The 25,471-nt window shown below is 39.6% G+C and overlaps 1 protein-coding gene across 1 annotated transcript in view; it reads left to right on the forward strand.

The window, feature by feature from the left end:
- The window catches only part of CLNK (cytokine dependent hematopoietic cell linker), a 114,745-nt gene that overhangs the window by 75,535 nt on the left and 13,739 nt on the right, over window positions 1–25,471 (forward strand). Inside the window, exons 12-16 of the mRNA XM_068541998.1 lie at window positions 693–720; window positions 5,622–5,640; window positions 7,512–7,593; window positions 11,550–11,590; window positions 23,903–24,036. Of these exons, the coding sequence (XP_068398099.1) occupies window positions 693–720; window positions 5,622–5,640; window positions 7,512–7,593; window positions 11,550–11,590; window positions 23,903–24,036 (304 nt within the window). The remainder of the gene's footprint in view (window positions 1–692; window positions 721–5,621; window positions 5,641–7,511; window positions 7,594–11,549; window positions 11,591–23,902; window positions 24,037–25,471) is intronic.

The following is a 25,471-nucleotide window of genomic DNA, read 5'->3' on the forward strand; positions in this document are numbered from 1 at the left end:
CTCTAGCAATCGTCACAATAACCCTCTAAGATGAATATCCCTGTGCCACTTTGTAGATGAGAAAAATGAGGTTTAGTGAGGCTAACTGACTCAATTGTCAATATAAATGAAGGGCTTGGAGTTTCTTCTGAGACCCCTCCAATGGTCTGATGTCCACTTTATCAAATGCCATGTTGAATTCTTTCCCTATCATGCAGTTTCGTGTTTTTCCTGTCTCAGATCTCCTTTAATTATCAGCATCCTTTCTCTCATGCATGCCTTCCTGGGGTCCAGCTGTACCACAACTTCACATTTAAAACCCTTTATACTCCCTCAAAGCAAAAAATGAAGAGCTTTAAAATGAAGGTAAAAATAGCGGGTCCTTCTGTGCTAATGAAACTTGACATGGAAAACCAAATGTCAGGAGAAATGATGATGTTATTTAAATTCTCCTAAAGTGAGAAGCAAGTTTATTCATGTCCTTTCTGTCACCACCTTTTATATTGGCTCATAACTTCTTCTTTTGCTTCGAAAATTATGAGAAAAATAAGCTGGCTTTAATTATATAGAACAGTGTTAAATATCACACTGGACTATGGGCTATTAATTTGGCAATGAACATGTAATCAAAGAGTTTTTAAGGACTCAGAATGATTTTATCTTGATCATTATGAACTATATTTTATGTAACACCATATTTCTTTTCCTTGCAGACAGATAAGCTTAAAGAACTTAAGTGAGGTAAGTAGCCATTTTGTCCTAGGAAACAAAGAAGGGAATTTTTGTGCAAAGTGTCTGTGATTGGCAAGATACTTAATTATCATAATAGAAATGCTCAATATGTATTAATATTCCTATTTTAAAGGTGATAAAACTAAAGCAAAACAAAGTAAGCTCAAGATTTTAAATCAAATTCCTATTTTGCCACCATATTCTGTGTTTATTGGTACAGTGATGAGAACAGCATGCCCATGATCCACGGAGGGCATCAGGTTTCTACCGAGGGCTTCCAGCCTCTAGCATTTCAGAAATAAATGTTGGAAATTGTGTAATACTTTGCTGTTTGTTCTTCACAAGAGAGACAGGACTGCAAAGTAGAAGGAATATGAGATACAGAGTTGCACAGGCCTGAGTTAGATTCCCACTCTGCCACCAACTACTTTGTGAACTTGGGCAAATCCTCCTGCCCCCACCCAACCACCCCATTCTGTTCTGTTTCCCAATCAAAAAATAGAGGTGGGCATCCTCAACTTGGCAAAGCTGTTGTGACAAAGTCAGTCCATCAGAGTCAGCATGTAAATGACCAGGTGAGCAGTAGAGGCCCAATAAATGGCATGAAAGTCAGGTAAGATGGAACTATCTTAGAGCCCTCTTAGATGTTTACTTTCTTAAGCCCCCAGAGAAGTTCCTTAAGCAGATGGTAGGTCCTCACTTCACTCCCACTGGCCTCCTAAGGGATTTGGTTCTTATCTTAGTATTTGACCTTTGCTCTTACATCATCTAGAACATAAAGGTTGATCTCTTTCTTTCTCTCCTTCTTTCTTTTGGTGTTGAAAACTCAGACTCTGTGAACCAGTGCCAAATTGAATCTCGGAGACAGTGTTTTGGGTAAAGTAGAAAAGAATAGCTTTATTGCTTTGCCAGGCAAAGGGGGACACAGTGGGCTCCTGCCCTTGAAAACTGTGTGTCCCAACCTGGGAGGATTTGATGAGGAGTTTTTTGGGGTTTTTTTGTTTTTTTTAATTTATTTTATTTATTTATGGCTGTGTTGGGTCTTCGTTTCTGTGCGAGGGCTTTCTTCTAGTTATGGCAAGTGGGGGCCACTCTTCATCGCGGTGCGTGGGCCTCTCACTATCGTGGCCTGTCTTGTTGCAGAGCACAGGCTCCAGACGCGCAGGCTCAGTAATTGTGGCTCACGGGCCCAGTTGCTCCACAGCATGTGGGATCTTCCCAGACCAGGGCTCAAACCCGTGTCCCCTGCATTGGCAGGCAGACTCTGAACCACTGCGCCACCAGGGAAGCCCCAGATGAGGAGCTTTTACAGCAATAGTTCAAGGGCAGGGTTGCTGATGAGGATCAGGGTATGGGCAGGGCCTGAGTTCCTTTAACCCGGCCTCAAGTGGTCTCCTGATATGTTTCTGTGGTTTTTGAGGTTATCAAGCTGTGACCTTCTCTCTGGAATGAAGAATGCTTCATCAAGTAGTTAACATCTTCCATTTGTTGGGGGTTTTAGCTCTGCAGAAGAGCTCAAAGATATTGTTATGCGTATCCCTTGAGGCGGAACCAGGACCCTGCCCCAAGGCTGCACTATTGTTTCTTGGCTGCTCCTCCCTTGTCTCGGTATCCCCTCCCTTCCCTGATTAGCAACTGTTTGAATCTGCCCTTTGGGACTCAGAGAAGGTCATGGAGTCTGGAGTCTGTTCCCTACAAACAAGGAACAGGGGACACAGAAAGGCTTCTGTGCCCAGGAGCCCCACAGGCTCCTGCTTGGTTTTACTTTCTCCCTTTTTTCTTTCTTCCTTTCTTCCTCTCTTTCTTTCTTTCTTTTTCTCTCTCTTCCTTCCTTTCTTCTTTCCTTCCTTCCTCCTTTCCTCCCTCCTTCCCTCTTTTTTTCTTTCCTTCCCTCTTTTTTTCTTTTTTTCTTTGTTTCTTTCTTCCTTTCTTTCTTTCTTTCTTTCTTTCTTTCTTTCTTTCTTTCTTTCTTTCTTTCTTTCTTTCTTTCTTTCTTTCTTTCTTTCTTTCCCTCTCTCTCTCTCTCTCTCTTTCTGGTGTTATGAGAATGTTAAAATTGAGTCACATTTCTAGCTTGTCTGTCAAACAAGATATTTATGACCTCTAATCCACAAGACAATCATGTCAAGGAGGATAACACATGACTGCTAAATGAGAGGTGCTGTCCAAGACTTCACTCAGCTTACCCTCTTCTGGGAGTTGCTGGACTTCCCAAGTGCCACCAGGAAGGAGAAAGTTGGGGTGGTCCTCTGCTGCTGGGGGAACCCACACATCTAGAGGAACTCCACCTCTTTCTTCCTGTGGGTTGGTTTATGTGTCCCGAGTAGGCGGCTACTCAAGATGACCTATATCCATAACTCACTGGTCAGTCTAAAAGGAAAATAGCCCCACCAATCACAAACAAGCAAGAAGGAAATGGGGAGGTCAGTCTTAAACAGCAGGGATCATACAGGACTCTTTGTTTTTCTTGCAACTTTGGTTGGCCTTCTGCTAGAAGTGGATATTATCTAAAGAACAACAAGGCCTAGTGGAAAAACACGTTCTTCCTCCTTATCTTTTGCCAAGACACTTCCTCATTGTTTGTTTGGGCTGAGAGTCAAGGTCATTTCTCTATTTCAAAAGCCCATCTCATAGGGCACATGCCATGCTTGTGTGAGTGTTAAGTGCTTGCTCAAATTATATCTTGGGGACCAGAATTCATTCCAGCAGAAATAATGTGCCACCTGCCCCAATTCAAATTCACATAGCGCTTTATAGTTTTCAAAAAGTAGAAACTTATTGTCTCCTTTAATTCTCAAAAAAAAAAAAAGAAAGAAAGAAAAAAAGAAAACCCTAAGAGAAAAAGAAGCTTCAGAGAGGTGACAAGAATTGCCAGGGTTCCCACAGTGGGCAGATGGAGCCACCCTAGAAAGCTCAGAGTCCCGATCTAATCCCCATGCCCATGACTTAGCCCTAGAAAATACAGAGGCACCCCTGAGGTGAAATAGTGGGGAAAAAAAGGAAATAAGGAAGGGAGGAAAGGATGAGAGGGAGGGAAGGTGGGAAATAATAAAGAAGGCATTACTATTTAACTTGAATATACTAATTTTCTAACCAAAAAAAAAATTAAAGTAGGGAAACTAGAGAGATTTCACTCCATTTTTCTAATTGCATTTGATTTTAAATTCAGAGCCCTCAAGCAAAAAATTGGCTGGGTCTCAATTCAATAAAAAAAAAGTGCTCCCCCAGACAGATGGCTTCCAGGCTATTTTTACAACAAGGCTTTCTCCCCTCCTTTGACAAGCCTGAGAAACACAGCCGCAAATGATTGAGCACTTTGAACTGCCAGGTTCAAAGTCCTGAGGAAGACTCAATGGGGAAACTTTCAAACCACCCATAAAAATGGATTCATTCATTACACTTTTTACATAGCCTATAGTTTTGCTTTTATTTGCTGTCCATGATGAAATGTATGTCCTCTTTCCAGAAAACTAGGGGATGCCAAGCTCTTTGAAACAAAAGGGCTTGTCTGTTGGTTAGGCTTAGACAAGATGTACAGTGCCTCTCAAGCTATTTATTGATAAATGATTCTTGTCTATGAAGCCAATGTGAGTCAGGAGACCTGGGCTCCAGGGTCAGCTCAGCCACAAGATAACTCTGAGAATCTGAGCAAATGACACCACCTCTTTGGACCTCATCTGCAAACCACTGGCTTTAACTTTTCATGGACCTCAGACCCCTTTGAAAATTTGAGGAAAGGTATAATAAACCTTCCTCACCCCAGAAAAAAAAATGCACATATTTATAGAGGAAAAAAATTTAGCTTTTAATTTCAGAAGGTTCATGGACCCCACTAGGCCATCCAAGGACCTCTTGCATCCCCCAAGTTAGGAAGCTTTAGTCCAAATGATACCTGTGGACTTTCTCAGCTGATGCAATGCATGAAATGGACTTTAGAAAATTATTTGCAGTTAAGTAAATACTTCAGCAAATACTATACTTCTTGCAAGGCATTTTGATTCTTCAAGAATATAATAGGACTCAAGAATACAAGTCCCATAAGCACATAGACTTTCATAATGAAGAATGATCAAGAATTCTACTACTATTAAGGAAAAAAAGAGAATGAAAATGTTTGAGAAGAGAAATGGCTACATTTAACAAGAATACTGTGAATATTTTCATGCTAATTTTTAAAAATAAAAATTCCAAAGCAGGTATAAAGAAAATTAACCATGGCTTTCATCACTTAAACACAACCTCTATTAATATAATATTTTATCATATCTCTTCAAATCCTTTTTTCTACAAACACACACATACCTGCTTCTAAATATGTCATAAGCCCAGTTTTTAATCCTGAACATTTTATGTAACTTTGAGATATACTTACAGTGTAATCTTATTCCATACTCTACGTAAACACTTACAATGCATTTCTAACATTCCAATAGTGAGTATAGCACCAAAAATTACTTAATAGTTCTCACTTAGAGGCTTATGTAGATTGTTTCCAGTGTTTCAATATTATAAGTAATGATGTACTGCACATCTTTGTACATGGAACTTGATCCAGATTTCAGGTTGTTGTCTAAGAAAAAGAAACTCATCAATAGAATCTTGGGGATAAGAATAAGAGTATTTCTAAGGCTCTTAATGGTTATGGTTAAATTGGTTTCCAAGAGTCAAAGCAATCTATAGTCCCATCAGCAGACTGTACATTTGTCTGTTACATCACACAAAGAGTATAAAATTTTTATTTTTGCTTAGTCTTTTGGAGGATTATTCGTAGATTTTTAAAAATCTGTCCTAACAAAAATGTTGCCCAAACTCCACTAACCAACTGCTCTAAAAACACACATAGTATAATGTAAAATTCTCTACCACTAAGAGTAACTCAATGTTTGGTTTTTTTTTTTAATTCAATACAGGTCCTTGGAACAGAGAAAGGTGATCTATTTATATTTGTTTTCTTATCCTAATATCATTAGGTTAAGTCCTATTTCCAGGTTAATAGCGTTAGTCATTTTTTTAAAGGATTACTTGTTTCAGGGCCTGGGATGTATGGACACATATGTGGGTGCATGATGACGTGATCCAGATGGATGCAGGACCTCAGAGTCTATTCAGGAGTCCTGTGGTCTGAACAGGGTGATTTAAATTGGGGGTGAGGTAGAGGTCTTTCTTCAGCTACAGGTTACTGACAAGGAGGCACACTGTCACCCCCTGCCACTTGGGAAAGACATTGCTGGCCTGCTGCTCCAGAGAAGCTCTTGGTCTCTCCATCTTTGATGTCACCTATGCATACACACATAAGCCCTCATGCATGCACGCATACACACGTGTGCACACTGCAGATGTCACTGTTGTGGAAGCATGCAATCCAACACTTGCTAGATGGCAGGATGCTAGTCTGGTGATACCTTCATGCCCACCTTTGGGATACTGTTCACCATTCACTTAGAATGATGAGTTATGTCCAGAGCCGAAGGACCTGAGCTGTGGCCCAAAGAGTTAACACAGGCAGCCTAGTTTGACAAAGCAACATTGGGCTAAGATTTCAGAGGCTCACCACCAGCTCACTGTGTGTTTTGGCCAAGTTGCACTGACTCTGTTAGTCTCAAGTCTGCTCTTTTTACATTGAGGAAGTTAGACTGGAGCGGGACCTAACCTAGGTTTGTGGATTCCCAAGGGTTTCTGATGGAGGAGTGAGGGTCTCTTGGCAATTCTAAATAATTTTAAAATCTAAAGGAAACTGTGCCCTTTTCCACAATAAAGCTCAGCATCCTACTGAAATGTTGAGGAGTTGTTGCCTCAGGCTTCAGTGATTATCAACCCAGCAATGTGACATTGATCAGCTCACAGAGGTGGCTGTTGATGACCTGAAATGATTTTATGGGATGTATGACTAGCGGACCAGTCACTGACTCCAATCACTTTTCAAGTAATGACAGCCCTTCAGTCAAAGGTGTCGAGTTTGTGATCATCCTTGGACACAGCACAGAGTAACAGCCATAATTAAGACATGTCAGTGTTTATGCTTCCTTAACTTTACTACTTACCACTGCAACTGGAAGAGTGTTTTACAGGATTCCCTATCATAGTATTATTATGTGCCCTTGGTAATTCTCGATGGCTAGTTAAAATCTATCCAGGATGAAAAGAAAATAAAAAGTGGTGACACCAATGACATATGTAATTACTGAATAAGTCCAGTTCCTGTGGTTGTCAAAACTTTTCAAAACTTGAAGATCAAAGGGGAACAACTGAGAAAACGCACGTCTGGTGGGAACCAGGTGGAAACCGCTGGTCTATAATAGAATCCTGGGAGCTCTCCTGCCCTATCACAGGAGAGATAGGAGAATTCAGGTGTGCCAGCATCAGGCATCCCCCTACCCTACATTGCTCGGAATAGTTCTTAAGTTTAACATTTTTGTTTATGTTTCTATGTAAGTTTTCATTTGAATGGAGAATTCAACCTCGGCCCACTTCCACTTCAAGCCCTTCCAATACCAAATACCTTCCAATGACATATTCTATATTTTGGCAAGTTCAAGGATGAGTTCCAGATTTAATATTTTTTATAATATTATTGAATATTCAACATTCAAAGCAATTTTTATAGCCTCAGGGAGAAGCCAGTCCCAGGAGCCAGGGTTATTGCAGAACACGTGGGTTACAGTTTCCACTAACCACGAACAGCTTACTCTTAATAATCAGAGATTACTTGGATGAAATTATAGCAGTTCCGATAGACGTCTAATGGTCCCCAATCATTTTCCTTTTGCAACCTGCCCAAATTCTGTGCCGCCTTTACACAGTTCCTCATCACCAGAAGAAGGCTGAATTATCTCACCTGTCACAAAACCAAAGTCCTCAAGAGATTCCTCTTGCCATTGCCAGGTAAGGAGCCAGGAATCCCTTGCTGGGTCCCGGCTTGGGGGTCAGGCATGTGTTGTCTGGGGTGATGACTCACAGAGGCTTCCTGAGAAAGAGAAACTCTGGCCTTTCATAATGAGGCCCAGTGATGAGGGCCCAGGGAAACCTGTGAATCACAGTTGTTGTTGAAGTTAATAACATTGTTCTTCCTGCACTTTATAAGTGATTGATTGCATGTTAGAGACGATATTTGAAAACATGGTTATTAAGTAGGGAGGATTAACTGGAATGGAGGCTAGTCAACCTGGGAAGAAAAGTTGGCTTTTCTAACTAGCCTCAGTGGATGACACAGAGAAGCTGACGATTACTTTGGAACAGCACTTTATAAATGGCCAGGGGTTGAAAAATGCCATTATCTGATTAAATACTTGCCTGATCAGGTTATTGTGACAAATGTCATCCCAACAGAAGAGTCAAGGAAACTAGTAAGGCTCAGGCTGCTGATTCATTAGCCAAGGTCACGTACGTTAGTGGTAGCTTCTTTAACATACAGTCTCCAAAATTAGTGCCATCAGGCCCTCCTGACCCCAGTCTGACCATTGGCTCCAGCTCAGTTCATGTCACTCTCCACCGCCTCCCAACACAGGACATTTGCATGTGCTATTCCTCTGCCTATAACACCACACTCCCATATTTCCCTCTCTCCACCCTCTCCCTACTTGGAAAACTCCTCTTTATCCTTCAGACCGCAGCTTAAAGCCACCCTGAATACAAGAGGTAGTTCTGACCCATTCCCCAGAGGGAATAAATGAGGCCCAGAGAGACTGAGTCCCTTGCCATGGAAATCAAGTCCAACTCCACTCTTCAGTAGCCCATCACGCCTACACTGACTTGATTTTAAAAATGCAGCCCATAAATCTTGACTTTCCTTGGTGCCTGCCCACAGTTAAGGTGCTCTTTTATTATTTAATGATACCCTTTTTGTGATGGAATAGAGTATTGCTTAGGAGGGAGCCCCTGGAACCATACTGCCTGGCTTCCTCACTTACAAACCATGTGGCCTTGGGCAGTGTCACTCACCTTCCATGTGAAGCTGAGAGCAGGGCCAGACCTGTTCAACCTGCCCATGTGTCCGCTAACCACCAGCTCTCAATGCCATTGCCAGGCCCTGTATGTCAGGGGCATGGTCTCCATCCCCCACTCCCTTCCTCTCCCTCACTTTCTTGTGCTATTTCACTCCTTCAGCAACTTTGTTCTCACTCTTTGATCTGTGGACATTAGGACTACAGTTTCATAACTCTTATTAGGCTGTTTTCAGTTTAAGGCCCAATCTGACACAAAACTCTTGCCCATACAATAAGTACATACTCTTTCTTAACGTAATTTTCTAAAAAGGAAACAAAAAACCATCATATTATAGTGAAAAGATAATGAGATTTTAGTAGGGCCCACATCTGTAGTAGTTGTTATTCAGTGTGGTTTGGCTTCTTTTGTTTGTTTGTTTAATTGAACGAAGTCTCCTGATTTTTCTTCCTCTCTTAACTGGCTGCTTCTTCTAAGTCTCCCTTTTAGGCTTTTTCCCAAACTGACCCCTGAATATTGGTATTCCTCAGATCCTTCTGATGTCCTTTTTTCTGTCAGTAAAAGTGTAGGCAGTTCATCTATCCCTACAGTGTCAAGGGTCAACTCTATGTTGATAATTACTAAATCTCTATCCTCTGCCCCAACCACCCTTCTTAGCCCCAGACCCATATGTCCAGCTACCCAATGGGCAGTTTTCCTTAAATCAGTGACAGGTATCTCAAACTCAGTGTTGGAAACTGAACTCTTCATTTCTACTTTCATTTCTGGACCAACGATCTCCTCCTACAAACTTTCTCACCTCAGTAAATGGTATACTATCTTTCCCATCTTCACTCTTCCCATCCAAATCATTAAAAACTCCCAAAATTCTCAAATCTCAACTCAAAACGGGTCTTGAGTCTATCCATTTCTACCCGTTTCCCCAGCTCCCAACATAAACCAGCCACCATCAACTCTTGCTTAAACAGTAGCCTTCTAATGATACTTAATATCTTCATACCCTACCTTCCATCCATAAGGAACTACTTTCTGGTCTCTTGCAGAATAAGCCATGTTTTCTTGCCTCTGAGCCTTTGCACCTGCTGTTCCCTATGCCTGGAACACACCATTACTCCTCACCAATCTCCTATTCACCTTTCAGAAGTCAGTTCAGTTAGCATATGTCCCAGGAAGACTTTCCTGAGGATCAAATCAATTTTGTCTGGGTTAAGTGACCTTCTTCTGCTACCACAGGATCTTCTGCTGTGCTCACCTCTATCGTGGTGTTTACCCCACATTGTGATTATGGTATAATCATGTCTTCCCTCCATAAATTAAGCTGCTTTAGGGGAGAGGCCATGTCTTATTCATTTGCTATCCCCCAAAACATACCACGTACTCAGTAAATGCTCAATAAATGTTTATAAAATGAAAGAATTATCATTTCTATTTTAGTTTAGGTAGTTTTTTTTTTTACTTATATTTTTATAAACTTTGTACATGAAACCTAGAATATCCTCAGAGGATATTCCTATTCTCTCAACATTTTCTAAAAATCCTGAAAAATTAAGGCAGTGAAATTTTGCTATCTGTGATTTTTTTTTTCCAGATATTTAACAAAATTGTACACTGGCTCCTAGTAAAGGGATCCTGGTTTTAACAGAATCGAAGGCTTAGATAGCAGGAGAAGTCTAACCAGTGATGACAGCACAGTGTGGTGGCTCAATGATCTAATGGCATTTTTATCTACCAAGCAAATCGTAAGACCCCAGGCTTCTGTGGAGATAACAAAAACCAGATATGTACTCAGTTGATTTCATTGGTGCTGGAAAAAGGCTAGATTTCACTGAATTAACCCAGGGGCTTTGTTCAATTGCACAGTCGTGGCATAGAGCATGCTCCACGTAATTAGATTTAACTGTAGGAGCACCTAGAGTTTAAAATGACGATGCCAACAACAATAGGAAATGAACCAGAAAATCAGAGCTGAGTGTTACACAAAGCCAAACATTAAGTAAAGCGTCAAGTAAAGCCATTGGTAAACAGTCTTTTTTTTTTTTAAATAAATCTATTCATTTATTTATCTTATTTTTGGCTGTTCGGTCTTCATTGCCGCACGTGGGCTTTCTCTAGTTGTGGCGAGCGGAGGCTACTCTTCACTGCGGTATGCGGGCTTCTCATTGCAGTGGCTTCTCTTTGTTGCAGAGCATGGGCTCTAGGCGCATGGGCTTCAGTTGTGGCACGCAGGCTCAGTAGTTATGACGCATGGGCTCAGCTGCTCCGCGGCATGTGGGATCTTCCCCGACCAGGGCTCGATCCCATGTCCCCTGCATTGGCAGGTGGATTCCTAACCACTGCGCCACCAGGGAAGTCCCAGTAAATAGTCTTGGTAGCATCATTATTGTGTTTAGAAATGCATATTGTTTTATTGCCTTTTATTATGTTTTTATAATCCCTTTTTTTAAATCAATTTCCTTGTAATAATCCACACAGTTTTCTTACCTAACTCACATTAAGAAGGAATAAAATAATTTCTATGCTTTTCTTCTTTGCTATGGCTGACTCTCCTTCAATTGGTAAACAATTACTATAGAGTAGGAGCCCCATCCAGCCACATAGCATTTTCTATAGTGACTGTAGCTACAAGGCAAGTCTAAATTCATAGCTTCCAAAAGTAAAGAATTTTGATGTGTGCTCACTGAAGTGACATGGAAGGAACTTATGTGGGTAAGTCACTTTGTTCCATATCTAATGTTCATCTGTATTGAGAAAGGAAGGAACCAGCATTTTATCAACCTTACAAAACAGACAATTTTTCACCCAGTAAAATATAAAGTGCTCTGTAAATATGACAGGCCATGAGTACTGACCCAGCATGGGAAATACTAACGTTCTTTCAATTGTAACATTTCCTTTAGCTCTTCATTCGTGACTCACAACCACAGTGTACAAAACAGAGGTAAGAACACTTTATGAAAGAATTATAAAATAAGTAGGTTAAGTCATACACTACAATATTCCTGCACCGTGACTTAGCTTTTGTGAACCTCACAGTCTCTGAGCTGATGCATGCAGATGTAATTCGCTTGTTTTCATTGATAGGCAGCATTGCATCACGTTAATATAATAATCCGTAGTTAAATACGATCACTTAGGTGTTTCCAGTTTTTTCCTCTTATGAACATTAGTTTGCTGTGAACAATATTGTTGACGTCTTCCCCTGTGTATAATATGTACATGTTTTCCCAAGTACTTAATATGATAAGTTCTCTTTCTAAGAGTGAAATGGCCACGTCTTAGAATATTCCTCTCTTCAGTGGCACTAGATGTATTTTCCAAAGTAGACGTATCACTTTGTTTCACCAACAGCGTATGAGACCCCATCGTTCCCCATCCTTTCCAATGGTTGTTTTTTGGCAAACTTTTAGTTTTTGCCAATCCATTGGGTGTAAAACAACTTTATCTTAAGAAGAGTCTGTGAAATGGAGAAAATAAAGCCGACCTCTCTTACTAATTGATTGTAAAGATAAAAATCAGAAGGATACCATGTCCATGGAGATATCGAAAGCAGCCTATAAATATAGTGTTATATTACTATTGGTGATGGGTTTTGATATTGTTAGTATTATATGGCCCAAACTAGATCTGTCATGTTCTTTTTTCTTTCTTCCTTCAATCCTATGCCATGGAGATTCTGTGTTCAGGTCTAATCTTTTGATCTCTCTCTGCTGAGCCACAAGAGAGGGCTTTAGGGCTGGAGAAAGTGAACCCCATGGGATAGAGTGGGAAGGCCGAGGGCTCTACTGACCTTGGTCCCAGTTCTGCCTCTCTGAGATTCACCCTCCTCTATCCATAAAATTCAAATAATGATATTAACTCACAGGGTTAATACACACACACACACACACACACACACACACACACACACACACACACACAGCCCTCGCTTTGCACATAGTAGGCAACTGACACATTTTAATATCCTTCCTTCTTTTTTGCATTCCCTTTCCTTCTCCAGGGATTCTCCACCTAACTGATCCTGTGAGACCAAGTTTCCTCCCTGGCCTCCATCATGTCTTTATTTCTCTTCTGCCCTATGCCATCTGGGCCTTAGATTGCAAAACCAATATGGAAAACTAATTTGGCCAGGTACACATTGCTAATAAGAGTTTCCCAAGAGAGAACTCCTTTTCTAAAGGGAGGTGAACAAAGGAGGCTGTGATTAACCCAGTGGCTCAATCCCTGGAAATTAAATGATAGGAACAGTAGTCCTGGAGGCCAGATCTTGGTGTATGAAAATGAAAAGACTTGGAGTATCCAGGTGGAAGGTCCAAGGCCTGAACGGGCCCAGAAAGGGCTTTACTGATGGGGGTTTTGAGAATGGAAATGTTGCAGAAATAGAGAAACAGAATCATAGATTAAAGAGGAATCCAGAGCCTTAACCTGAAAGACAAAATCTTGCACAAATAGAGAGTGGGGACCTTCAAGTTGGTGGAGGAGTAAGACGTGGAGATCACCTTCGTCCCCATAAATACATCAAAAATACATCTACATGTGGAACAACTCCTACAGAACACCTACTGAACACTGGCAGAAGACCTCAGACTTCCCAAAAGGCAAGAAAATCCCCACGTACCTGGGTAGGACAAAAGAAAAAAGAAAAAACAGAGACAAAAGAATAGGGATGGGATCTGCACCTCTGGGAGGGAGCTGTGAAGGAGGAAAAGTTTCCACACACTAGGAAGCCCCTTCACTGGCAGAGACTGGGGATGGGCAGGGGGGAACTTCAGAGCCACGGAGGAGAGTGCAGCAACAGGGGTGCAGAAGGCAAAGCAGAGAGATTCCTGCACAGAGGATCAGTGCCGACCAGCACTCACCAGCCCGAGAGGCTTGTCTGCTCACCTGCTGGGGCGGGCGGGGCTGGGAGCTGATGCTCGGGCTTCGGAGGTCAGATCCCAGGAGGGGACTGGGGTTGGCTGTATGGACACAGCCTGAAGGGGGCTAGCGCTCCACAGCTAGCTGGGAGGGAGTCTGGAAAAAGCTGTGGACCTACCTAAGAGGCAAGAGACCATTGTTTCGGGGTGCGTGAGGAGAGGGGATTCCTTCCCTGTCTGTCCACAGATGGCAGAGCACTGCCTGAACGAGCTCCAGAGATGGGTGCAAGCCGTAGCTATCAGCTCAGACACCAGAGACAGGCATGAAACCCTAATGCTGCTGCTGCAGCCCCAAAGAATCCTGTGTGCAAGCATAGGTCACTATCCACATGCGCCACCCACCCCCCCGACCCCGGGAGCCTGTGCAGCCCGCCACTGCCAGGGTCCCGTGATCCAGGGACAACTTCCCCAGGAAAACACACGGCACTCCTCAGGCTCTTGCAATGTCACGCTGGCCTCTGTCACCTCAGGCTCGCCCTGCATTCCAGTTATAACTACTGTACCCCTCCCTCCCCACGGCATGAGTGAGCCAGAGCCCCCTAATCAGCCGCTGCTTTAAACCCATCCTGTCTGGGTGGGAACAGAAGCCTGAGGGCAACCTACAGGCATCTGTGGGGCCAGAACCAAAGCTGAACCACAGGAGCTGTGCGAACAAAGAAGAGAAAGGGAAATTTCTCCCAGCAGCCTCAGGAGCAGCGGATTAAATCCCCACAATCAACTTGAGGTACCCTGCATCTGTGGAATACCTGAATAGACAATGAATGTTCCCAAAATTGAGGCAGTAGATTCTGGGTGCAACTGTAGACTTGGGGTTTGCTGTCTGCAACTGACTTGTTTCTGATTTCTATGTTTATCTTAGTATAGTTTTTAGCACTTGTTATCATTGGTGGATTTCTTTATTGGTTTGTTTGCTCTCTTCTTTTTTTTTATTACTTTTTAATTTTTTTATTTTAATTATTTTTTTATTTTAATTCTTCTCTTTTCTTTTCTTTTTACTTATTTATTTTTCTTTCTTTTTTTCCCCCTTTTCTTCTGAACCGTGTGACTGACAGGGTCTTGGTGCTCTGGCCTGGTGTCAGGCCTAAGCCTCTGAGGTGGGAGAGCCGAGTTCAGGACATTGGACGACCAGAGACCTCCCAGCCCCATGTAATATCAAATGGCAAAAGCTCTCCCAGAGATCTCAGTCTTATTGCTAAGACCCAGCTCAACCCAATGGCCAGCAAGCTGCAGTGCTGGACGCCCCATGCCAAACAAATAACAAGACAGGAACACAACACCACCCATTAGCAGAGAGGCTGCCTAAAATCATACTAAGTTCACAGTCACCCCAAAACACACCATCGGACACAGCACTGCCCCCCAGAAAGAAAACATCCAGCCCCACCCACCTGAACACAGGCACCAGTCCCCTCCATCAGGAAGCCTACACAAGCCACTGAACCAACCTTACCCACTGAGAGCAGACACCACAAACAATGGGAACTAAGAACCTGCAGCCTGCCAAAAGGATACTCTGAACACAATAAGTTAAGCAAAATGGGAAGACAGAGAAATATGCAGCAGATGAAGGAGCAAGGTAAAAACCAATCAGACCAAACAAAAGAAGAGAAAATAGGCAATCTACTTGAAAAAGAATTCAGAGTAATGATAGTAAGGATGATCCAAAATCTTAGAAATAGAATGGAGAAAATACAAGAAACGTTTACCAAGGACCTAGAAGAACTAAAGAGCAAACAAACAATGATGAACAACACAAGAAGTGAAATTAAAAATTCTCTAGAAGGAATCAATAGCAGAATAACTGAGGCAAAAGAACGGAAAAGTGACCTGGAAGATGAAATAGTGGCAATAACTACCACAGAGCAGAATAAAGAAAAGAGAATGAAAAGAATGGAGGACAGTCACAGAGACCTCTGGGACAACATTAAACACACCAATATTCAAATTATAGGGGTCTGAGAAGAAGAAGAGAAAAAGAAAGGGTCTGAGAAAATATTTGAAGAGATTATAGCTGAAAACTTCCCTAACATGGGAAAGGAAATAGTCAATCAAGTCCAGAAAGCGCAGAGAGCCCCATACAGGATAAATCCAAGGAGAAACACACCAAGACACATATTAATCAAACTAATAAAATTAAATACAGATTTAAAATATTAAAAGCAGCAAGAGAAAAGCAACAAATAACATACAAGGGAATCCCCATAAGGTTAATAGCTGATCTTTCAGCAGAAACTCTGCAAGCCAGAAGGGAGTGGCAGGACATATTTAAAGTGATGAAAGGGGAAAACCTACAACCAAGATTACTCTACCCAGCAAGGATCTCATTCAGATACAACAGAGATATTAAAACCATTACAGACAAGCAAAAGTTAAGAGAATTCAGCAGCACCAAGCCAGCTTTACAACAAATGCTAAAGGAACTTCTATAGGAGGGAAACAGAGGAGGAAAAGACCCACAATAACAAACGCAAAACAATTAAGAAAATGGTAATAGGAACATACATATCAATAATTACCTTAGATGTAAATGGGTTAAATGCTCCAACCAAGAGACATACACTGGCTGAATGGGTACAAAAACAAGACCCATATATATGCTGTCTACAAGAGACACACTTCAGACCAAGGGACACATACAGACTGAAAGTGAGGGGATGGAAAAAGACATTCTATGCAAATGGAAATCAAAAGAAAGCTGGAGTAGCAATTCTCATATCAGACAAAATACACTTTAAAATAAAGACTATTACAAGAAACAAAGAAGGACACTACATAATGATCAAGGGATCAATCCAAGAAGACGATATAACAATTCTAAATATTTATGCACCTAACAGAGGAGCTCCTCAACACATAAGGCAAATGCTATAGCCATAAAAGGGGAAATTGACAGTAACACAATAATAGTAGGGGACTTTAACCCCCACTTTCACCAATGGACAGATCATCCAAAATGAAAATAAATAAGGAAACACAAGCTTTAAATGATACATTAAACAAGATGGACTTCATTGATATTTGTAGGACATTCCATCCAAAAACAACAGAATACACTTTCTTCTCAAGTGCTCATGGAACATTCTCCAAGATAGATCATATCTTGGGTCACAAATCAAGCCTTGGTAAATTTAAGAAAATTGAAATCATATCAAGTATCTTTTCCAAACACAACACTTTGAGACTAGATATCAATTACAGGAAAAAAAACTGTAAAAAATACAAACACATGGAGGCTAAACAATACACTACTAAATAACCAAGAGATCACTGAAGAAATCAAAGAGGAAATCAAAAAATACCTAGAAGCAAATGGGAATAAAAACATGACAACCCAAAACCTATAGGATGCAGCAAAAGCCATTCTAAGAGGGAAGTTTATAGCAATACAATCCTACCTCAAGAAACAAGAAAAATCTCAAACAACCTAACCTTAGACCCAAAGCAATTAGAGAAAGAAGAACAAAAAACCCCAAAAGTTAGCAAAAGGAAAGAAATCATAAAAATCAGATCAGAGATAAATGAAAAAGAAATGAAGGAAACAATAGCAAAGATCAATAAAACTAAAAGCTGGTTCTTTGAGAAGATAAACAAAATGGATAAACCAGTAACCAGACTCATCAAGAAAAAAAGGGAGAACACTCAAATCAACAGAATTAGAAATGAAAAAGGAGAAGTAACAACTGACACTGCAGAAATACAAAGGATCATGAGAGATTACTACAAGCAACTATATGCCAATAAAATAGAAAACCTGGAAGAAATGGACAAATTCTTAGAAAAGCACAACCTTCTGAGACTGAGCCAGGACAATATAGAAAATATAAACAGACCAATCACAAGCACTGAAACTGAAACTGTGCTTAAAAATCTTCCAACAGGGCTTCCCTGGTGGCGCAGTGGTTGAGAATCTGCCTGCCAATGCAGGGGACACGGGTTCGAGCCCTGGTCTGGGAGGATCCCACATGCCGCAGAGCGACTAGGCCCGTGAGCCACAATTGCTGAGCCTGCGCGTCTGGAGCCTGTGCTCCACAACAACAGAGGCCGCTACAGTGAGAGGCCCGCGCACCGCGATGAAGAGTGGCCCCCACTTGCCGAACTAGAGAAAGCCCTCGCACAGAAACAAAGGCCCAACACAGCCATAAATGAATGAATAAATAAATAAATGAATAAATAAAAATTAAAAAAAAAAAATCTTCCAACAAACAAAAGCCCAGGACCAGATGGCTTCACAGGAGAATTCTATCAAACATTTAGAGAAGAGCAAACACCTATCCTTCTCAAACTCTTCCAAAATATAGCAGAAGGAGGAACACTCCCAAACTCATTCTACGAGGCCACCATCACCCTGATACCAAAACCAGACAAAGACGTTACAAGAAAAGAAAACTACCAGCCAATATCACTGATGAATATGGATGCAAAACTCCTCGACAACATACTAGCAAACAGAAGCCAGCAGCACGTTAAAAGGATCATACACCGTGATCAAGTGAGGTTTATCCCAGGAATGCAAGGATTCTTTAAAATATGCAAATCAATCAAGATGATACACCATACTAACAAACTGAAGGAGAAAAACCACATGATCATCTCAATAGATGCAGAAAAAGCTTTCAAGAAAATTCAACAACGATTTATGATAAAAACTCTCCAAAAAGTAGGCATAGAGGGAACTTACCTTAACATAATAAAGGCCATATATGACAAACCCACAGCCAACATCATTCTCAATGGTGAAAAACTGAAACCATTTCCTCTAAGATCAGGAACAAGACAAGGTTGCCTACTCTCACCACTATTATTCAACATAGATGAATGAATGAAATTAGAACACTTCCTAACACCATACACAAAAATAAACTCAAAATGGATTAAAGACCTAAATGTAAGGCCAGACACTATAAAACTCTTAGAGGAAAACATAGGAAGAACACTCTATGACATAAATCACAGCAAGATCCTTTTGACCCACCTCCTAGAGAAATGGAAATAAAAACAAAAATAAACAAATGGGACCTATTGAAACTTAAAAGCTTTTGCACAGCAAAGGAAACCATAAACAAGATGAAAAGAAAACCCTCAGAATGGGAGAAAATATTTGCAAACAAAGCAACTGACAAAGGATTAATCTCCAAAGTATACAAGCAGCACATGCAGCTCAATATCAAAGGAACAAACAACCCAATCCAAAAATGGGCAGAAGATCTAAATAGACATTTCTCCAAAGAAGATATACAGATTGTCAACAAACACATGAAGTGATGCTCAACATCCCTAATAATTAGAGAAATGCAAATCAAAACTACAATGAGGTATCACCTCACACTGGTCAGAATGGCCATCATCAAAATATCTACAAACAGTAGATGCTCGAGAGGGTGTGGAGAAAAGGGAACCCTCTTGCACTGTTGGTGGGAATGTAAGTTGATATAGCCACTATGGAGAACAGTATGGAGGTTCCTTAAAAAACTAAAAATAGAACTACCATATGACCCAGCAATCCCACTACTGGGCATATACCCTGAGAAAACCATAATTCAAAAAGAGTCATGTACCACAACGTTCATTGCAGCACTATTTACAATAGCCAGGACATGGAAGCAACCTAAGTGTCCATCAATAGATGAATGGATAAAGAAGATGTGGCACATATAAACAATGGAATATTACTCAGCCATAAAAAGAAAGGAAATTGAGTTATTTGTAGTGAGGTGGATGGACCTAGAGTCTGTCATACAGAGTGAAGTAAGTCAGAAAGAGAAAAACAAATACCGCCTGCTAACACATATATATGGAATCTAAAAAAAAAATGGTTCTGATGAACCTAGGGGCAGGACAGGAATAAAGACACAGACGTAGAGAATGGACTTGAGGACACAGGGAGGGGGATGGGTAAGCTGAGGTGAAGTGAGAAAGTAGCATTGACATATATACACTACAATATGTAAAATAGATAGCTAGTGGGAAGCAGCTGCATAGCACAGGGAGATCAGCTCGGTGCTTTGTGACCACCTAGAGTGGTGGGATAGGGAGGGTGGGAGGGAGACAGAAGAGGGAGGGGATATGGGGATAGATGTATACATAGAGTTGATTTACTTTGTTATACAGCAGAAACTAACACAACACTGTAAAGCAATTATACTCCAATAAAGATGTTAAAAAGAAAATATTGCACAAATTAAAAATAAAGAACAATTAAAGAAGGGAACAGCAGTGTTAGTGAAGTGGGACGGTCTTCAAAGACATGAGTCCAGTCAAGTACCCTCTCACTGGAGTGAATCATTAGTACTGAGGTCATGTAGATTGTTCTCTACTCATCTTAGAAAAAACAGGTTGCTTAAAGAAATGGCCTGGGGTGGACGAAGGAAATGTTTTGGCCTCCAGTGCCGTCAAATACCATTAATTCCATTTTTAGTCAACAAATATCTCACTTTGCTGTACAGCAGAAACTAACACAAATTGTAAATCAACTATACTCCAATAAAAATTAATTTTAAAAAATATTTTTAAAAAAAACACAAGAAACCAAATATCCACCAAGCACATGGTTTATGTCCCATTGGGCTGGGCCCTAAGCATACAGAATAGACAGCCCCATCCTTTCACTACCCAGTGCTTGAACTCTGTGATGCTATCAGCTTACTGAGTGATGTTCATTCTCCTGGGTAAAAATTCACCCTTGGGTCACCAGTGCTTTGCAGAAATTAGATGTACAGAAAATAGCACACAATCCAGGCACACACAGAGTTCTGAGTCTAGTGGGCTCGCTAAAGCTTACTGGTTTTAAGTTGAACGCTTCAGATGAGGGAGACAGTACTCTTCACTTAGACTCATGAAAACTACTTTTCTGTCAATGTAGATATCATTATCCTTATCTAACAAATGAGAAAAATTTTTGAAAATATTCAGTTACTCTTGATAGCTAAGTTACTACTTGATAAACAGACTTTGCTCAATTCTCTGATAAATGAATTCAAGCTAAGCTATAAAGAGCCTAAGTAGATGGATCTCAGGACAAAAAGAAAATGATTTTGATATATTGGAAGAGAATCCAGAAAGGTTTGGTGGTACTCCAAAATAGTAACATTACTCTCTAAATTTGGGGTGGTAGATGATTTCTTTTCTATTTTGTTTGTTTTAGTTTTTGTTCACTAATGTTTTCCTTTCTATCTGCATTTTATAAATGTTCTTTGAAATATATGGCTCTTTACCTAGAAAATTATTTTTTAAATTTTATGTAAGGGTAAGGTTAAAATGTGCTAATAAGTATGGAGAGCTGCTTAAAACACAATGGTTTTATTCTAAGTTTCAAAAGAAACGTCTAGAGCTGTTTCTCTAATAACACTAACAGCAGTAGCATTTATTGAGTGACTAGTATGGATCAGGCACTGTACTAAGCTTTATATACATGAGAATTTTCAAATATTAGTAAATATTGATATCACTATGGTTCTGCAACCCATACCGCTTTTATTAGGCTACCCTAATTTTATTGCCCACCTACACATTGTTCTCTCCATTGTTCTTCCAATTACCCTGTGTCAACCTCTTTATTAATGTAAGCCTCCATTCTCTGAGTAGGACAGTCCTATTTCTTGCGGTTATAAAACTCAAATGCAATGTTTTATATAAAGAAAACTTTCCAAAGATTACTGCCATTACTTAAGAACAAAATCAATTAAATACTTGTAGGGGATTACATACTCGGAATTTCATTCATTTATTAAGCAAAAATCCATCCAGGCCTTCGGGGGAAATAGCATGGCAAAGTTGTTTTTTTGTTTGTTTGTTTTGTTTTCTTTAACTCATTCTCTGAATAGACTACAGATTCACATAGCTGTTTCCAAATTCTTTTTCAAGTAGGATTTTTAAATATTCAAGCAAGGCACTCAGAGTTGAAATATATTAAATCAGTTGCCACAATATCATGAAAAATTCATAATCACTTAACTCTATTATGTGTGCCACACAAACTGATATGAAATGTTGATAATGGTTATTTTTTACTCTCAAGTATGTTCTTACTGTTTCAATACATGTTGAAAAGATAGCTACAGCCATTTAAATAATGTCTTTATGTATTGATTCACCATGATTTAAAATAAAGTTGTTAAAGTCATTTTTTTAATATTTCAATAACTCTTTTAGTTTTCTCTTGATTAGGATTTGCCTGGTCTATGGTTCTCCATCCTTTCATTAGTGATCCTTTTGTGTCATTATATTTCAGATGAGTAATTAGCACAGAACTGGAATTTTTAAACCAATCTGCATCTGATTTTTAAGTATTAAACTTACACTGTTGATATTTATTGTAATTACTAATATTTTTGGATCAATTTTTATATTTTGTTGTGTCTCCTATTTGCCAATTTTATTGACTTTTTTTTTCTTTTCCTGCCATATATTGGATTCATTTCTTCTTTACTCCTCTTTTTTTCTCTTTCTAGAAAGTTCTATTCTTCCATTGCTTACCTTCAGTGTTTAGCTAAATAAATAAATAGCATGCTTGAATTTTAAAACTCTGAAGTTCATATCCTCTTCCCAACAATACAGCAAACTTAGGATGATTTTGCTCTGATGGTATGGATTCTGTACTGTGTTTGAAAGTAGAGCTCTTTTCCTTATAAAATAAAATTTGAAAAGACAGAGATGTCTTTAGCATTATTCCTATTTTTAGTCATAAATTGGTGAGTGAAATTAACTTACTATGATGAATGTAATTTCAACTTTAATTGATCAAACACTTTTCTAAAACAAACATTTTGATACATGTAATTCCCTATATTCTTAGACTCCTCATTAAAAGCCACAATCCTTGGAACCCTTGAAATAGAACTTTCAATATTTCAGGAGTATTCTTTGCTCTTCTTAGTAAGCCTACAGAGAAATTTGGCATTTTGATGACAAACAACAGAATAAATACACATATAACTTGCGTTACAATAACTGGCATATAAATATTTGCTAATGTTTTATTTAGTATTTTGCCTCAAAAATATACTGTGTGAATATAACTATTCCATTTTTTTCAAAGCTCTTATTAATCTACTGACCAGAACTATAACTTTGGTTATGTTTTCTAGACTGAATTAAGGCTAAATAGCTTATGATTCTGCCTTCATACTAATCACCCTTTTTCCATTTTATATGTTATTACTGTCTAATATTTTATTTTGATATTGTTTTTATACCCTCAAAGCCTTATAATTTGTATACAGTTAATCCTTGCTTTAAATTACTAATATATATATAAATATCTTTTTTTAAGTATTCCTTCTAACACCTCACTCCTTCCTTGTGGCCTTAATTTCTTGAAATTCATCTTTTATTAGTGTTTACTGGAATGACACAGTGGAAATGTTATTTTTATTGAAGTATATAGAGAAAATACCACATCAAAACTGGACAAGTGTTTCAACGAACTTTTTGTATTCTGTTACTTTAAAATCCATCGATCTATCTTCCCTTCTAAAGAATCTTTTACACAGGCATGATTTGGTAGCATCATATATTAGTCACTTGGAAAACAGTGGTTCACAGACCTGAGCAGATATTTTCTATGTTAACATATTTTAGTACATAATATTGTTTTAAATCACATTTGCACGTAACACCTCCAATCTCATCAGAGAAGTCGAACTGTGGATATGTTATTCAGTCACGGTGGCAGATACAAGTTTCTCCAAATTCCAGTTTGCACTTGAAAAGTCTAATTTTAAAATTGGCCACAAGTACTACCAGTTGCTTTCCATGAAGTGACAGGCTTACCTGTTCATTTTTATTAAGGTATCTGCCAACTGCCCAAGTCTGAATAATGATAGCTTGTGTTAGTCATTCTTTCAGGTTAAAAATGATGTTCCATTAAAACAAAAGTTTATTCTTTTACATTTAAAAAATGGTGTTTTCTGCGTTGGGAACAAGCTTGGCTCGTTAAAGAAACTGAGCAGAGTTCATGATGGCCAAAACAGTGTGGAGGATGGGGGCTGGATGAAGAAATAAGAGAAAGATTATCTGGGGCCTTATTGACAGAAGTTAAAACGTTTGGATTTCTTCCAGGTGTAAAGGAAATCATGGAAGGATTTGTATTGGGGGGCGGGGAGGTGGCAAAGTCAGAATTACATTTTTTAAAGATGACTCCGGATGCCCTAAAGAGACAGGGGCAAAAGCTGAAGCAAGAGAACAGTCTAGAGGAGACTGCTGTCCAGAGTGAGATGATGGTGGTACAGACCAAGGTTGCCATAGACACAGGAGGGAGTGATGGGTTCCAGCTCCTTGTCGGAGGGACGCAGTCTGAGACTGTAACGCAATCATAGTTAAATGTGAATTTATTTTTCCAGATCGTAAAGAAAGCATGCAGTCCTATCCTCCTCAGAGATGTCAGTCTCCAGCTAGCTATGGCCCTCTGGAAAATTCGCTATGTTGTAAAAACACGAGCAGGAAGAAACCTTTCCCCACAAGGTCTGATGAAAAGGTAAAACAGACAATTCTCTGCAATATTTTTCTAGATGAACTTAGCATCTAAAGAGAGCTTTCTTGAACAGTGCTTAAAAGGAGATCATTATGACTGGATCTGAGTTTTCCCCTTCTGGCTATGTATTATTGGGGTTTAATATTTTTTAAAGTATTTTGCTATATAACATTTTGTATTGCGTTTCACTAGATTCTTCAACTTGCATATTTCCAGATTCTAAAAGTGCTTTTTTAAAATTAATCCAAAAAATAGAGATTTAGGACTGTTTTATATTTATTGACTGTTCAGTAATCTCTTAGAATTGATTGGGATTTACATATTGCAATTGTTTTTCCAACAAAAGATCCACGTATTGTATGCTCATTTCATTTGAACAGTCTAACAAGCATGTATTGAGCACTTATTCTATACCAGACAACCTGCTAGAAGTTATGGTCTCTGCCCCAGAGGAGACATAAAGAGGGGGGAGAGATGAAAATAGATAGTAGATGGATTCTTGCTTGCCCTTCATTTATTTCCTGGTCTCTTTCTAAAATATTCTCCATCCCTACAATCAGTTCTTCTCAGACCATGTTGCACTTATACTTACCTATATGGAGGGATAAAACTTTCTTTGTAAATTCTATGCTCTTTCCTCAATCACCTTGCAACATTACTTATTAAAGTCTTTCACAATAAGGCACAAAAAGACATGCTTCTTCTGGGTCTCCATTCCATATCCTTGTATGCTCAGGGTTCTGCTACAGAGCTTGCAAAAGATTTTAAGCAGAAGCAGAGCACATAGAATACCTCTGTGGTCAATTGCCCATAATCCCTATAGTGTCCCAAGCGCCATTGGTTGTCCTTATATTTACATTAATTTTGACCTTAATTCTAAAAGAAGTCTCATACTGTTAAGTTTGACTTTGGGGAATGTTTTGTACGTAATTCTTTTGTTGCCCCTTCTTACATACCTGGTTTCCTTTTCCTCATCATCTCCTTCATAAGCGCTGGAATCCCAGGGTCCTAACTAGATGCCTATCCTAAAGTCACATCCCTCCCAGAGCCTGGATTCCTCAAGCATGGGAGAGGCTTGCACTAAATAAGGATTGCCCTGATTTCAACTATTTGAATGCACCTTTATGATCTGTGGCCTATCCATGTACTATCAATAATAATGTTATACTTACTCAAGTTAACTCTTTTTTTCATTTTATATCACTACTCCAAATAGAAAACCAGTATTACATACAAAGAAAGTAATCTCTTTTTTTTTTAATTAATTTATTTTATTTATTTATTTATTTTGGGCTGCGTTGGGTCTTCGTTGCTGTGCGTGGGCTTTCTCTAGTTGTGGTGAGCAGGGACTACTCTTTGTTGCGGTGCACGTGCTTCTCATCGTGGTGGCTTCTCGTTGCGGAGCACGGGCTTTAGGCACACGGGCTTCAGGAGTTGT

Source organism: Eschrichtius robustus, chromosome 4 (genome assembly GCF_028021215.1).
Source record: "Eschrichtius robustus isolate mEscRob2 chromosome 4, mEscRob2.pri, whole genome shotgun sequence".
Classification (NCBI taxonomy): Eukaryota; Metazoa; Chordata; class Mammalia; order Artiodactyla; family Eschrichtiidae; genus Eschrichtius; species Eschrichtius robustus.